We start from the raw sequence: 16,410 nt of genomic DNA on the forward strand, positions 1-16,410 counted from the left end.
AATAAATATATGTAACCTTGTATTTTTAACATTAATACCATGTTTTTATTGTATTAAAACGTTTAGAAATTTGTTAACAAGAAATAAAAAATTTAAAAAACTACTTGCATGTAAAAGCCTAGAGTCCAACCTCTGTTTGGGCAAATTATTCAAACCGAAAAAGTCTATTTTAATTATTAGTTTGAATTTGAATTATTATTTTGATAATTGGCAATAAAAGAAAACAAACCCTAAAAACATAGCCATTGCTCATTTTCATTTCAAAGTATTTTTTGTCATAACCACAGGCAGCTCCACAGCTGCAAGCTGGAGTCCTGTAGAAGATAAAATGCACAATCACAAATGTGCAATTGATAAATTAATGCTTTAAAGCAGGGATGTCAAATTTATCTTACATTGTGGGTCACATTAAAGCCCATGCTTATTTTAAGCAGACCAGTGAAACTCCCCTTTCTGTCAGTGTAAAGAAGTTTACCTTAACCCTTAATCCCTGAGATATCTCAATATCAGAAGAAAGTGAAATTTCAACAATGTGTTTCAGTTTTTCTGCATGATAAAGAAATACTGCTGTAAGAAAAGTAAGAAATCTGTCAATATGACTCTTTGGACTTAAACTGTAAGAAATAAATGCATGAAATTACATCTCACTGCCCAAACTTAATGTAATTATCAAACAAAGTGACCTAATTTCTATCAGGTATGGTTTATACACTTTTTTTTTTTTTGGCAGAGTTGCAGAATTTTTGGATTGCACCTGGTATTGTACAACATGCTGGACAGACATATGTCATACCAAAAAAAAAAAAAAGAGAAGAAGAAGCATGAATTATGTATGCAAAAAAAGAAGGCTAATACAGGCAAGTGACTACTTAGAGGATTTCAGTTTTGCAGGTTCCTGTAGGTGATTTAGAAAGTTGATGTGTTCAAATCTTATTCAAAGTTAACACAAGAATGATTGCTTTGAGAGTTGCTGTAGTGTTCAATGTGGAGCTTTAAATGCTGGTTTTATTTTTGTACCCAGAGCGGGGAAAAAAACAGGAGTATTAGCACCAGTGTTTTCCCCTTTTAGTACAAAGTTCAGAGAACAACATAAGCATCTAATGAAATATTTATATTTTAATTTAAAAAAAAAAACAATAACAAAAAAACACAAAAATAGATTTTGGGGTTGTTTTCAGTGTATGTATTACTGATGTATTACTTACCTTATTTAACCTCCTAGGACCTGGCGTCAACATATGTGGACATCACATTTTGGGTTGTCTAGACCAAAATACTAAAATTTCCTCTACAAGGGTCTGATATCAACATACGAGGACATGATACTGCCACTGTTCTAGCGAAATTTAAAGTGAATGTCCTAATATGTGGACCTCATTTTTCTCAGAAACAAAAATGAGGTTAAAAAAAAAAAAAAAAAAAAGCACGTAATTCTTTGTTTTTACATTCATCAGGTCCCAATCAGCCCAAATAGCAAAGCGAAATTAAAAATGCGAAAGATGAAAGAGTTCGGGTCTTAGGAGGTTAATTTAAATGGTGTTCTATGGTTTTTGATTGATGCGAGGCAATTGTGTATTGAAAAATACGGCCAGTAAAGGAGAACATTTAGCTTTTTACTCACCTTATGCCGAAAAATCTACAACTAAAGCAATCTGAGCAATAAATATGTCAGATGTAATAACCGTAAACTACAAAATGTTTGTCTCAGTCACACAAACTGTTTTAAATCCCCTCAAAAGGTGAAACAGTTTGCAGATGTATGCGTGTACCAGCAGTGGTAGAGACCGCTCTCTGCGATACAGAAACTTCTCCAAAATATCCAAAAAATCTTTTCATGTAAATCCTGTTTGGTTGTCTAATCTTAGACTAATTTTTGACTGAGTTTATAAATGTATCACATACAGGTTTACTTGGCAGAAACAACTTAACACCTGACGGCACGGTCAAGATTTCCGATGGAAGAAAACAGGTATATTTTTAAATAATTTAAACAGCATTAGTAGCATTTTTAACTACCTGAACCTTTCCTTGTGCAATGTAGTTCACTAGCGCGGTGACCAAGGGGTAACAGTTCCACTGATAAGCAACTCTTGTTTTCAGTTTAATGAATGATGTAAACAAGGCCTCAGACATGGCCTTACTGTAAGCTTCCTTCCTGTACCATGGCCCTGCACATGGAAATGTCTCTGTAAGCATGTGTCCTGCATTTATTACCTCCAAACAAGACTGCTTATTTCCAATCACTGAAGGAGGACTCGTGTAATCTATTTATGAATAAATATCATCTATTCTTGACAACTGGCAGTTAGTCTGGCTACAAGTTCAATTCTGAAGTCACAGAAGCAGTAAATAAAGGCATTTAGTGTGAAATTCAGTGAACAGTGCAACCCAGATCAGCACCATGTGGAGTTTTTCATTGCATCCCTGCTTGAAAACAGTAAAGTGTGGTCAATGCGCTCTCACTCACTCACACACTTCTCTTATTTTACCAGCTTCAGGTGATAATGATGCTGTCACTACTGGTGAGATTCACAGCATTCACGCATACAATATTTTGTAATAAAATGTCTATTTATTCTGTTTACTTTACAAATTGGAAAACAAATGAAATTAACACATCTTAACAGGCATTTCCAAAAGCACTTTCACTGACAGACAGAGAGGAAACCCAGTGCAGAAATGACATTTACATCACATAAACCTTACATAACATAATAAACCTTGAATTTTTCAAATTGGACTCTTATTTATGTTAAAGAAAAAAAACAAACTCCAAATATCAAAATGAACCAGTCTACACACTGACCTACTGTAACTTGTGGCAATATATGACATTAAGTTTCTCTGTTACTAGTTGTGCCAAAACTGGCTGTGATCATGGAAATGTACCTGTCAACAACAATAGATGAACAGTTGGTTAGTCGTTACCCTGCCAAACAAACATGATGAATCTGACAGAGTAAAAGGTTTCAGAGGAGAAAATGGATAGTCTATTTGAAGACACTAAAAACAGTCAGGAGGCACTAATAGAACGCAGGTCTACACGTGCCAGAGAGCAGCCATACAAGCTTTAAACTGAGCTTGTATGACTACTCTCTGAATACTGCCCATGGAAAAGAAAAACAATCAAGGTCTTGCAGCGGCAGCACCATGCTGTGTGCATGCTTCTTTGCAAGTCTGACAGTTTTAAGAAACACTGGGTAGAATAAGTGAAAAAAGAAAAAAGGCAGCCATATGAGGAAAATGTGCCTGACATCTACCAAGGCCACAATTGCAAACACAGGAGTGGTTTCAAAACAGGCTTATCCTGGAGTTAAGGCTTCATGTCATTTGAGAAGTTGAGCTCATTCAGTCTTCATGAAACTGAAGCATCGACTTACAGTAGGTTGGAGAAAAGAGAATACATTTGTTTCCTACACTTTACTGAATAAGATTAATGCAAAGATTTAACCAGACAATCATGTGGCAGACATTCAGTGTGCAGTATAATGTCTGGATGGGGAAAAAAAAATAACAGTAAAACTGAGAAGAGCCAAGCTGCTTTAAACTGACAACAGCAACTTAATACAACACATTAAACAGTGCAACACAGCATGTTGAGTCAAAGTGGATACAACAGTAGAAGACCACATCCAGTTCCATTCCAAATTTCAGTTTGGCATGAAAGTTTCAACTGGAACAAATCTAAATATTATAAGGTGTAAAATGAGAGAAAGCACAAGATAATCCCTTTTTTTAATCTAATGTAGCTATAAATGTGTATTTTGTGAGCAGTGAGGAAGAAAATTCTGCTACTTTGCTAATGATCCTGCATTGCCTCACTGCATACACAGTTTATACTGCAACATGTCTAAGAATATGACTCACAATTTGATATGACTCATTTCACTGCTTCAGGTGTATTACTTTGCTTTAGTATAAGAATAGTAATGTATTTAAAGCTCTAGTGAGATAAAGAATGAAGATGCTATATTGGAAGACTTGTCTAGTTAGAAGTTCATAGGCTGAAAATCCAGATTGTTACCAAACTGTGTTCCTGCTACCTTGCTGAACCCAACCAGGACCGGCTGATCAGACATTTTTTTGGTCTTCGATTTAGTCAGAAAAGACGTGAAGGCGTCCCGACGCATTTCCACCCAGCAAGGCATTCCTTGTAGGATGGAAAGCAGTGACAGAGAGGACTGTGCTGAGATTCTCGCTGTCCATGAAGGAATGTTGGAGTTGACCGCTTTCATGGAACACCTGCACCCTCCTAGGCTTCATCATGCTCCCCACCACAAAGCAGTCTTCCTGTTTGGGGTCCCACACAGCTGATAGTTTGGTCAGCCAGCGACCTGTTTGCATGTCATGTCTGCCAATTTAGATTGAGAAGGCATGTTGAAAGTACAGAGTTATTAACACAGAGATGACTTAAAAGAACAGGAAAAGTTTAAAGTTCAATTTAGTGGATGTACCTGATGGTTGTCAGCAAGGGAGATTTAGTAGTCAGTGTAGATGTGTCATATATCCTGTTAAAATAAAGAAAGAAAGAAAAAAAGGACATTGTGTTGGAACTGAAAAAATTAAGCATATACAGCATGTCAGTGATCCATCAGCTTCACCTTATATTGTTATCCATACAGGAAGTAAGAACCCTGTTTCCAGTACAAGGGGAGAAATAAGCACTGGATACGCTTAAAGAGTGACCATGCAGCTGGGACACTGCCTGGTTTTTGGTCTTCTTCAGGTTTCGACTGTCATAAATACTAACTACCCTGCCAAAAAAAAAAAAAAAAAAAAAAAAAAACACACACAAAAATAAAAAAGCATACACTTAAAATTTAAAGACAGATTCACATAAAATAGAGACGTGTAAACATTACAAAAATATAAAAATTTAAAAAGCCCATACTTGCTTTCAGCCACCACAAAGTACTCCTTCTGTAAAGGGTGGACGTTAACACAACGCAATGTCTTGGGGTCCAGTGTGTGGAGGGATTCATGGGAGTTTCTGCAAATGAAATAACATACTTATGAAAATGTTTGAATGCAACATTAAAGTTGTTTAAAAGAAAAAAAAAAGGTACTACTTTCATTACTTTAAGACAATGTCATTATCTCACCCTGGGGTGCGCCTGTCAACAATGGCAACCTCTCCATACCAGTTCCCGACCACTAGTGTCGAACAGTCATGTGACATGAAGTCAAACGTTTTCAGGCCATCTTCAATATCATACACCTAGGAAATGGACAACCTTTTTTATTCGTGGATCACAATGTAACCAGATTGAACTAAACTAATGAAGGTATCTTACATCATCAAAAACAGCCTTCTCTACGTCCATGCAGCGAAGGGATCCATCGTAGCTGAGGCTCAGCAGTTGTGTGGGATGAGACTTGGAGAATGCCATGCAGCCCACTGGACGGGTGTGGGGCTCAAAGAGCAGGACACCATCATCACCCCAGTCACCTCCCTAGAATAGCATACACATGCAGTAAATCAGTGGTTGGAATTCATTTGATTAAATAAAGATTTTCAGAGCAAAAAAACAAAAAGCAAAAAACAAACCTGAATTCAAACATGAAGCAGGCCAATTAGCCTGAGGAGAATACTTGTGAATTTTGCAGCCTGACATGAAGCTTTACTGTTGAGACACTTTCTGCCATCTAGTGGTCAAGAACTAATGCATAGTTAAGGCAAAGAAAACTCACCAACTTCCAGAGTCCCACTTTCCCCCACTTGTCGCCCGCAGCCAGCAACAGGCTGCTGGTGCAGGGGTGGAAGGTTGCAGAGAAGATGCGATCCTTCACTACTTTGGCCACTTTGTCCTCATTTACCTTCATATTCTTCAGAGACGAACGGTACCTGTGTTCAGACATCAGTGCACTTGTTTGTTCATCTGTTTCTCAGGTTCTTCCAAAACATCTGACCCTCAGTACATCAAAAGAGTCACTTTTTGTAAACTGTGCAGTAATCTTACATCCAAATAAAAATATTAAATCTTACCCTTTTAGGTCAAGCTGTATCTTTTTATCTTCTTTTACATCCTGTGAAAAGAAAAGCAATTTCATGACTTCCTAATTGAATAAGAACAGTTACTACAGTGGACACGCATAAGAAATTTGTTAGGAATTTTGTTCTTATGCTTGTGGCTAATATGGGTAGTATAAAGTATTCACATTTAAGTAGGAAAGGAGGGGGGGGGGGGCAACATGTTAAACTGAGTGAGCATTGTAAATAAATATTGTATAGAAAAAAAGTGAAAATATCATAGAAAGCTGACTCTTACCTCAGAGCAGAGCTCAAGAAGTTGTGGAGGCAGCTTGCTTCCTTCTTCCACATTCACTGGATCCATGGGCAAAGGGCCAGAGGGCTTCTTTGCTGGTGAAGACTTGAAAGCAAGTAAACAACTATAATGAGTAACATACCCAGAGAGGAAGAACGAGAAAAAAAAACCCGCTAAAGAGACTTAAGATGCAGCAGTGGAGCTGTGTGAACTGACACATTACAGATGCATTATTAGACTACATGTTGGCACCTGTTCATAAATAAGTGTCCCTCTCGGTTCAGGAGGAAGCTCCAGGACCTCGGCTTCTTTTTTTTGGAGTCGCAGTGATTTGCGAGGTGGCACGACTTCTTTTACAGCAGCATGTGCCCTGCAATCAAAGAAATGTAACATTACAGGAGGCCCAAAAAGATATGTTTTCTATTTTAACATGACACAGGGTCAGGATAAATTCAAACTGTTTTTCCAAACATAAAACCTTCATAAAAGTTACTTTTTTCTTGTACCTAAGGACGTTGAGTTGACAAGTCTAGTCTTATTTCCTGAGCTTCACAAAGTTCAGTCTCAAAAACAAATACAAAGTATATTATAGGAGCACTGTGATGTTCCACAGAGAATACATGGGAGGGGAAAAACCATGTTGTTCTCATAAATTCTGCACCACTGTGGTTTTCCACAGTATCACGATGCCTGATTATTCCGACTGTACCGTGTGAGACCTCTCTGTGATGGCTTTGGTCGAGTCAGCTGCTTGAACTCCTCAGTGGCCTTTAAACAAAAGAAAACAATAACTGATACTCTGATAATCCAGACAAATGACAGAATCACAGATATGGTCCTTTTCATAAGGATTTATTTCTCACTCATAGTCTACCTGGGTTAATTACACCAGTAAATATGGCTTGTAGCTGGTCTAAATGTTGCTGGCCCAATTTAAACTTTATGTTGATGGTGCTGATAGTGATAGGTTTAGGTCCATGAAAGATTTGCAATGCAGATGATAAAGGGCAGATTTAGTCAATAATATACCTGGAATAAGTTGATAGAAGACAGAAAAGCTTGGTTCTGTCTGATGTTCTCCAGGCGCTCCAGTTCATAGGCAGAAAGTCTCCCATACCCTTCCTGTTACAAAAAGATACAGCACTGACACACTGTTCCTTAGTTCCATAATATACCATGAGCTGGATGACTGAGAACCTGCACAGACACCTATAAAAACATGTTTCTGTTAGTCACAAAGTCGAATTCAAACTGTGCAAAGTTTCTGTACTCACAGGTGCATGCTCCACGTCACTGTTTTCAGCATCCTCCTCATCTTTTGGTTGCTTATTCTGACTGCCATTTTCAGCGACAGCTTTTGTTTTCTATCAAGAAATTACGACAGAATTAACAAATCGTCAAGTTTTAAAATGACTGTTCGGCCCCATCACTGTGAACGAGCTCTCACCCTTTTTTTCTTGGGAGTTTCATGTTCGGGAGAGTACTGGAGGCGTTTAGGTGCAAGACCGTTTCTAGATGATCGTCGCACTGTCGCCTCGAGATTCTCAGGGGTAATTTCCTGCAAGGTGTCCCTCGTTAACAATTTAGTCAGAGACATTAAGGCACTCATTTAACTTTCTCACCGAAGATTTAGTGAACTCACAACACACCTTCACTAAAAACTGTGCTTCTTGATGCTAATGCTATGAGGCCGCTGCCTAAAACAGGGAGGATAAGTTTAAAAACAGGAAACCACATTAAAACAAAACTACTGTACCTTCACAAGCACAACAGCTTCGCGCTTTGTTCGGAGAGTCGCCATTTTAGTTCATTTACAATGACAGGTACGAGTATTTGTTTGAGAGAAGCGAGAAGTGAGCGTCTCACAAGTGACAACTATTACGGTCACGACAATTACAAGGGGGCGCAATTGGCGCCACATGCTGCATATGTTTTGTAACTGGCCCTCCCCTTCTGTTGTGAAACAGAATCCTGGCACCTGATTGGTTTATATTTTTACGTCACGAGAAGAAAGGTTTAGGTCCCTCCCGCCAACAGCCAAGCTGCTGGGATGATGTTTCCATCTTATGGCAGGATAGGGGAATAGCAGTGACAGGAAAGTCATGGTTATTTATTCACAAATGCTATTGGTTAACGTTTAACCAACAAACTGCCAACGTTTGTCAGTGGATAAAACAGAAAATCTATATATATGAGAGAAACACACATTACATTAACTTTTTTTTATTTGCAAAGTATACAGAAATAGATTAAAAAGATAATCAAAAACCTAAAATATGATTAATTGTCCTGATTTTGGGCCACATAAGGTTCTCAACAAATGTTCTATAATCATGGTGCATAAATATAAATGCTGCTGTAAAATCAACATTTAATCTTTATTTGTTTAGTTTGGCATGTAATTTGCAAAGGCCTGCCTTTGGCCTCAGGGTCTTGAGTTGAAATATGTGGCCTATATTGTTTCCATGGAGCACTATAGGTCATGTTAGAAAAATCTGTTTTTCACTAATGCAGTTATTAAAGTATGATATACCATACTATGATTATTAATCAGTAATTAATCTATGTATGCACCCACTGTAGCCTCTTGACAGACATTAGTGATAAGGTTTTACACACAAGCACATGTTGAAACACACTATTTAAAATTAATTTTGTAAACATTGCAAGATCAATGGAAAAACATACATATCCACACAATTATGTTTTTTATCACATTTTTTTAGGTTTGTGGAAAAACAGAAAAATAGTTCTGTGCTACACTTACCTATGCATTTTATAATACACATGCACATAGCTACACTGAAACGTCTTCATCTATTATTGTGAGAGAGACTGAATGGGGAAAGGGTGTTTTAATGTAATAAACCTGTGCAAACATGATGATACATACTAGTCAAGATGCAGTATAGCTAAGTGCACAAGAATGTAGTTAGAAAGAAGTACTGTATATCTGTATTAATGTAAAGCATATGCTTCCTTACCCAAAAATGTAATTATTAAAATGAGTTTGTGTCTTAAAGTAATGACTGAATTTTTCTTTCCTTGCATTTGACTCAAAATTTTAATGTCTCAGTTTTAATAAAAACATAATAAGGTGTTTAGAAATTAAACTTCCAGAAAACATGTTAGAAACCCTAAGTTGAGATCAGGCCTTTAGGCTGAATAAAATACATTTCGATACACACATGCTCAAGAGTTTCCACTTTGTTGCCCTTTTATTCAAATGCTTAAGGTAGAGGGTAAGAAGAGCAGGCAGCCAGTCCACACATGTTTTTTCCACGCTCGATCAAAAAATATCTGATGAAATAAAAAGGAGAGATATCAGCAATTCTTGCAAGCTGTTACAAGTCATAAAGCTCGGATACACACAGACTATATTTACCCATCCTTTCCCCAGGCTGTGCCCCAAGAGTTCTTCACAATCCAATACGGCACGCCGTTCTTCTCAGTGCCATACCCCACCGCCAGGACTGCATGATTCACTTTGTCTGTTGTGTTCTTACACTGGGTGCTAAATAGACAACACTAGATCAATAGAGCACGTCTTTTGAAGGTTGAGTGGGCAGATTGTCTCTTCCAATATTATATTACATCCTACATTTGCAAAATATGTGGTGTAGTTGACTTATATGCATAAAATATAAAATATTTTAATCTTTTCAAGCTACTACTATGACAGTCATCATAGAGACACTTCTTTATACACAGTCCCCCATTTGTAGTTTTCAGAGACTTAAAAACAATTGTTTTATACTTCTTTGCAAAGGATTTTATCCAAATAGTAAAAATATGTTGTTTGTCTGTCTAAATTAGTGTACAAGTAACAGAAACAAAGTGGGGCTAGTATATTCTGGTCTGCTCTTAAAATCCCAGACCAGCTCTACTTCTTGAATAGTAGTATATGCATAAGCGCTTGTTGAGTTATCAAGGTCCTGATCTCACCTGGAGTAAACACCTTCTTTGTAGTGCTTAAAATCAGCTGTAACGTCAAAGCCAAAGGTGACAGGGTTGAGCCGGGCCACTGCATCGACCATGGCCTTTTCATCATACTGTGAATGGGCATACACAAATTATAACATATACCAGAGTAGGTCGATGTATGAGGAGTTCCCTATTTACTATAAAACAGTTGCCTTTTTTAATGGTAAAAATTAAACAATATAGAAGACAAACTGCTTTATTATTACTTAAAACACTCACACAGCACATTTATTGTACAATTTCATCCACAGTGCATCTTTATTTGTTCACACACTCACACTTGTTATATTGACAACATCTCGGACAAACGCAGCTGCAAGTGAAGGCTCAAAATGGCATTTTCCCTCCTAAAATAGGAAAGATAAAACTTTTTTTTATTGTATATTTTATCATATGTAAAAAATAAATAAATAAAGATTTTACTCTCAAAAATAATACAAAGGCTTTGTAGGGATAATCCTCCTCTCTCATGAGACCCTTGCTGTATTTGATGTACTCGAATGCCTGACTGGGGAGCCCACTGAAATAAACCACACAGCCTTTGATTGGTTGAAATTCTATACTTACATTATTATGCTGTTTCTATAACATGAAATTTCTCACATGTCATAGTTAAATGGGAAACAAACATGATTCCTACCCAAAGCATCCATAGTTGCTAAAATTTCTGGAACAGTCCAGCAGCTGCTGCTCAGACTAAAAGAGAGATAAATAAGAGCATTCATCATATATACTCAGAAACAGTGGATACTTTTCTTCTGCCAGCTATATTTGTGTATAATACTAAACTCTTACCAATTGTATTAGTTTCCCAGTAGCAATAGCATTCACTGACTCCAGACAGCCAGTGGTGGAGAAGGTCCAACAGCTGCCACAAAACCCCTAAAGATACAAACACGACACAACTCAAACAACTGATAATTCGGTTATGTTAAAGAGGCACTTCACAAATATTTAAATGCTTACCACGATAATTTTTGGTGCTGTAAAATGTAAATGAAAACTGAAGAAATCATCTGTAAATCAAACTCTCTATTTGGAATATTTAATAGTATCATATATTATAGAATGTATTCTCTCAGAGGTTGTGACTGAGGTATGTTGTTTAAAAAAATTTGCACATGTAGAAAACATATATCTTTATTTGTTTCTCACTTATCACTTTAGTCATGAAATGTGTCCCATCACATGTTTCTCATAGAATATAACTGTAAAAATGAAAGTCAAAAAAGGGTAAATATTATAACTTACATGGAGAAACACAAGAGTGGCCACTTTTACAAGTAAATGCAAAGTTGTTTATGTTGAAGCAAAAAGAAATGTCTTTAATTAAACAGTAATAAAATCTATTGTAACTTTTTCAAAAGTCACAGTTTTTCCCTCTCCTTTCATTACACCTACAAGGTGCTACATGTTTAAGGTTTAGCAAAATATTTCTGGAGATTAAACACAAGACACAATGTTTTTAGTAAAGCAAGGTTTGTGCTTCAATGCAACTCAAAGAAAGCATAATAAAATACAGACTTTGTACGACTTTGTAAATATTGTACTTTGCACAATATTACTTTAACAAAAGGAGAATATGGCTATAAAGGCTTTAAGAGCTATAGAACGTATAAGGATACCTGGTCCTTCACAGGAGTCACAAAGTCGCCCTTCATCCTCCAGTCTACAAACTCAGGATAAGGACCTGTCCTTTTGACGTGACTGCCTTTAGTGACTGAGCAAGTCTAAAAGATACGAAAATCAAAAGATTTAAAGGAAATCAAAGACAAACTCCAACACTCTGTACAAAAGCACCTGTTGTGTGAAGTGTTATAAAATCAGGTAATTTACCAGAGGTTGCGTGAAAAGGTAGAATTTCTTGAATTCCCCAAATGTCATGTCTGAGAATTGGTTCAGGCCCACTAGATTAAAAAATGAAGAGCAGGGTGAGAACTGGATGATAATTTTTTATAACATTCTATAGCAGTAAATGTTTTTTTTATTTTGTTTATTTTTTCTTCATTCTTTGAGGAACATTTGCAACATTTTGTTGAATCTATGGCAACAAGAACTAATGTTGTCCTGAAGGCCGAAGGGGATCCAACCTGGTACTAGTAAAGTGTACACAATAAAGTGTCCAGTGAGTGTATATTGCATATTTTAAGTCAGAAATTGGAGCAGAACTATACTGTACTTGTGAAGGAGTGATTCCCAGCATTATGCTGATCAACTGTCCTCTTATTTTGAGTGAACACATGGAGTCTGTGGTGATATTCCTCAGTGCCATAAACTTTGTTGTGCTGCACAAAAAACCCCACATAAAAACAGACATAATGAAACAAAGGAAAGAAAATTTTAACTATGTTTAACTATATACAAAAAAACAAAATCGTCAGAATATAAAGGTCAAAATCTCATTAGTTTAAAAATGCACATACCTCTGAAATCCACTGCTTGAAAGCATATTCTTCTAATGGGAAAGAAAATTTTTTAGTGGATTAAGTAACACTTAAAATGGACCTGTTATGCTTTTCTTGATTTTTAGTAACAGACAAAGGCTTTTGGAAATATTAACATCAGAGGTGTATGTACAAGTAACCCTTATGAGCCAAAAGCTTAGGCTTTATCCTCATCCTCATCTCAACACTCTTCTTAGCTTTTTTCTAATCTTACATGAACATCATTCAAATCATTAGCATCATTGGATCTGTATGTTTTTTATGTTAGTGAGAGAAGAAATCCCTAATATGATCATCTCAGGCAAATATCTCTGGCCCCACCCAGCTGCTGTTTTTTAAAAAAAATCCCCTGTCTAAAGCAGCAGGTTTTAGAGGATCAACTACTTACTGGGCTACAATAAGGACCAGTAGGAAAACTGCGATCTGAATCATGCACAACTACCCAAGAAGAATTAAAATCAGGGAAATCTGTTACCAAGTACTATGCCTAAGTACAAATTTTAAGCACTTTATCCATTCCTAATGAGCACATCAACAAACTGTCATTTTCATTTGACAGCTGTAATTTCACATAAATTGAGTACAAAACATTTAGAGTGCTCATATGAAATATGCTTTCATAAACCTTTTAGCAAAATGGAAAATAGTATCAGCTTCATCTCTTCAATGAAAAGTAGCAAAATTAAACTTATCCCACAAAAAATGGAGTTGCCGGTTTCTGCATGACTGCTTTTACAGTATGTTACTGAACATTTTGTTAACAGGATCCAAGGACGTGAACACTTCTTTCACCCATTTCTCTGCCTTTTCAATTTCAAGCAACTGAATTTCAATTGTAGCAACAGCTGCTGCTGAAAGAAATGTAAAGTTTTAAAACAAACAACAATAAACTGCTGAAAACCTGGCAAACACTTACCTTTGACTGAAATTAAAGGTGATAAATGGACAAAGCTAAAAATGGCAGTAATAAACCACACAACAGTCAGAGCCATACTCTCCACAGCAGATTACAGCAAGCTTTAAGGGCATCACATGACTTGACTTCTTTTTATGACTGCTTAAGCGCCCCTACTACTGAAACCCCCTTTGAATTTCCCCCAGCAAAGCAACAGTCGTAAAGGTTATGGTCCAGTGCACCCTGTTCAGAACATAGTGTTAAAACAAACAGTGCAGCCTGTAAGACACTTCTCCCCCTGAGAAAGAATAGATTTATTAACAAGAGGTAATCAGGAAAGAATACACTTTTATACAAAACTGGAAATACTACTCAAGCTTTTGAAATAGACTGAAAGATAATTCTCATATCACTGGGTATTGCTCACTGCAAACATTTGATGTGCCTGTTAGAGAGTAAAGATTCATGTGCAAGGGTGGGGTTTAAATACAGTACACATACGGTTCTAGGTATAGATTCCATTTGAACACGTCAAAGTGGTACATGCCTGCCACTTAAGCTTTAGATGTTTTTCTATACAAAGCCTGTAAAAAATACATATAAATATTTCAAGAAGAAGCACAATATTACTACTGTATAGTTCCTGCTAACACATTGGAATAGACAGGATACAGAATGTGTTACACTTATAAGTTGTTTTCAACATTTGTTTTAAAGTATCATACACAGAAAAGTTATTACAGAGTTGAACGATCATAAGGATAACACATTTCGAGGGATATGTTTTTTTTTTAACACATTGCACATTAGGAAATGCATCAGACTGCCTGTACACAGTACTGTACACAGTAAATATTTCTGCTTTATCGGCAAATCGTGGAACAAAATAATTTACATACTTTTGTGGAATATAATCCATTTCATGATTAAGGCAAAACCATAATGCACTGGCCAAAGAGGATTAACCATAACAACTATGCTATCACTGTCTGAGTGTAAAAGCTGGGAATTTAACTTCCTGAAGTGGCTCAATCTTAGTTACATCTGCTACATACATTGCCCGGTGCTTATACTGTATATACATCATGTTGCCCACCAGGGGAATTATGTGATAGTAAGCAAAGCATAAAAACCCATCTCTCCAAACAAAGAAACAAACAAGCTTATCAGAGAATCTGCAGGTGTCAGGTTGACTCCAGAACTTTCAAATCTCTTGTTACTCTGCGGCTACATAAAAACATCAGAGCACATGTTTCAGCTTCAGACACTGCAGCGGTCTCGCTTTTCCTCCCTCTCTAAGGTGGGACAAGATGGACTGAAAGAGGAAAAATGTTATCCAGATTTGATAGTCTGATGGTTTTAATCATTAAGATTTTCATAAAATCAAATCCTATTTTTGACATTATTACTTGCCTGAATTTTGTTGCAGTAGCATTTTAATATATTTACATTCAGCAAGTCCCTCGGGATCATTGCAAATATTGTTATCAGCCTTGTTCAGTTCAAATCAAACAATAAAATCCTCAAGAATCACACAGATTTATATGGAAACTTGTTTAAAAATAACTCCAGTTATGTTCGGTTCTCTCTTGATTTGGGGGAGTTAACCTTTATGTGGTAAATGTGAATGTTTCTTGTGAATGAGAACCATTTGGTGCTGCACGTTCCCTTTAGGATATGGCTAAACGAATTTAAAAAATAACTTAATGTTAACATGATATTTAAGACAATAAATAACATATAAATACTCTGTAACTATAGAAATAAACCTCTCTGGACTTACACTCAGTCTCTAATAACGAATATACACGGGTCCGTGGGGAGCATATACTAAAAGGGCACTGCCTACTCTGTCTAATACAAATAATAGTAAATGTACATTTTGATATATTGTTTATGTACACTCAATATGAAAGCAGAGTGAGAGAGATCATCTTCATGATGAAGTTTTGGGCTCGATTCTCAGGGATGCTTCATATAGACTCTCCTCATCCAGCACATTACTGCGGTCGAGTAAGTACTTTGTCACCTAAAAAAAAATAAATAAATAAGGAAGACACAAAGAGAGCGGGTTATTCACAGTTTATTCAAGGTTTCCTTTTCTTAGGCTACACATTTAAAGCAGGAAATGTTGTGTGAGAGCGAGTTCTTTTAAAACAATAGCTGCACTGGTCAGAAAGTACGCTGGTTACTGTGGCACAAATCCAGGCTATAGTCACTTTCTATTATAAAAGTTGGATTCTTAGGATTCACTAAAATGTGTCTGCAAGTGTACAGGTTTCACTAATTTTCATCGTTTTTATATTATTTTCAGTTGAAAGGCACGTGTAAGATGGCCAAATCAGCGGAAAGCTCAGAAACAGATTGGACTCATCATGATAGTAGATGGTACGCACAGTTGCCCACAGAGCAAGAAGATGACTGCTGATTGAACAGTTTGGAAAAAACATGCAGTCATGAGGCTTTGTCTGAATGGGTGTAGTAATGATTACACAGAACATTGGCTGGAACATCAGCTCATTGAAAGGAAGAAGGTTTCTAGTTTTGATAAGTTTTTTCAACTTGACACATTAATTAAAAGGCAAAAAAATTTAAATAAGGCCAAAGGAAAACTTTCTGACAATGAATAAACTTCAGCTAATCCGAAAGTTGCAGAATTTCAGTGCAGCTGCTCATAGATCATTGCCTGAAAGTCCAGTTTGTCTTTCTTGCTCTCGTGTTTCTCTAAAACTAGCTGGATCTTGAGAAAATAGTGATCCTTCAACTTGATTTCCATATCAGTCAAGAAGTAATAAAAAACTTGTTGCACAACTTGTTTCCA

At 36.6% G+C, this 16,410-nt stretch overlaps 3 protein-coding genes across 5 annotated transcripts in view; all 3 read right to left on the reverse strand.

Annotated features, from left to right (window-relative positions):
• Positions 1 to 2,572: 2,572 nt before the first annotated feature.
• On the reverse strand, positions 2,573 to 8,144 carry wdr76 (WD repeat domain 76). 3 transcript variants are annotated; one of them, XM_063478057.1, is made up of 15 exons: positions 8,023 to 8,144; positions 7,714 to 7,824; positions 7,541 to 7,630; positions 7,296 to 7,388; positions 6,976 to 7,034; positions 6,519 to 6,636; positions 6,270 to 6,371; positions 5,987 to 6,027; positions 5,692 to 5,845; positions 5,295 to 5,453; positions 5,103 to 5,218; positions 4,892 to 4,990; positions 4,602 to 4,754; positions 4,455 to 4,508; positions 2,573 to 4,351 (listed from the first exon to the last, which is right to left on the reverse strand). In XM_063478057.1, the coding sequence occupies exons 1-15, from the start codon at positions 8,065 to 8,067 to the stop codon at positions 4,096 to 4,098; spliced, it is 1,650 nt and encodes a 549-aa protein (XP_063334127.1). In that variant the 5' UTR covers positions 8,068 to 8,144; the 3' UTR covers positions 2,573 to 4,095. The 3 variants fall into 3 exon arrangements, with proteins under 3 accessions (XP_063334127.1, XP_063334118.1, XP_063334136.1); XM_063478048.1 differs by lacking the exon at positions 8,023 to 8,144 and having other exon boundaries at positions 7,714 to 8,014; XM_063478066.1 differs by lacking the exons at positions 4,602 to 4,754; positions 8,023 to 8,144 and having other exon boundaries at positions 7,714 to 8,014.
• A 1,243-nt stretch (positions 8,145 to 9,387) lies between these two features.
• LOC134630632 (pro-cathepsin H-like) lies at positions 9,388 to 13,694 on the reverse strand. The gene is made up of 12 exons (XM_063478080.1): positions 13,611 to 13,694; positions 12,674 to 12,705; positions 12,430 to 12,535; positions 12,087 to 12,157; positions 11,876 to 11,980; positions 11,046 to 11,132; positions 10,891 to 10,946; positions 10,689 to 10,770; positions 10,529 to 10,597; positions 10,212 to 10,318; positions 9,652 to 9,780; positions 9,388 to 9,566 (listed from the first exon to the last, which is right to left on the reverse strand). Exons 1-12 carry the CDS (start codon positions 13,684 to 13,686, stop codon positions 9,497 to 9,499), a joined length of 990 nt encoding a protein of 329 aa, XP_063334150.1. The 5' UTR covers positions 13,687 to 13,694; the 3' UTR covers positions 9,388 to 9,496.
• Positions 13,695 to 13,890: 196 nt separating this feature from the next.
• The window catches only part of LOC134630608 (ras-specific guanine nucleotide-releasing factor 1-like), a 30,054-nt gene continuing 27,534 nt past the window's right edge, over positions 13,891 to 16,410 (reverse strand). The window contains exon 27 of the mRNA XM_063478036.1: positions 13,891 to 15,618. Within this exon, the coding sequence (XP_063334106.1) occupies positions 15,526 to 15,618 (93 nt within the window). The 3' untranslated portion in view covers positions 13,891 to 15,525. The remainder of the gene's footprint in view (positions 15,619 to 16,410) is intronic.

Source organism: Pelmatolapia mariae, linkage group LG1, assembly GCF_036321145.2.
Source record: "Pelmatolapia mariae isolate MD_Pm_ZW linkage group LG1, Pm_UMD_F_2, whole genome shotgun sequence".
NCBI classification, from domain to species: Eukaryota; Metazoa; Chordata; class Actinopteri; order Cichliformes; family Cichlidae; genus Pelmatolapia; species Pelmatolapia mariae.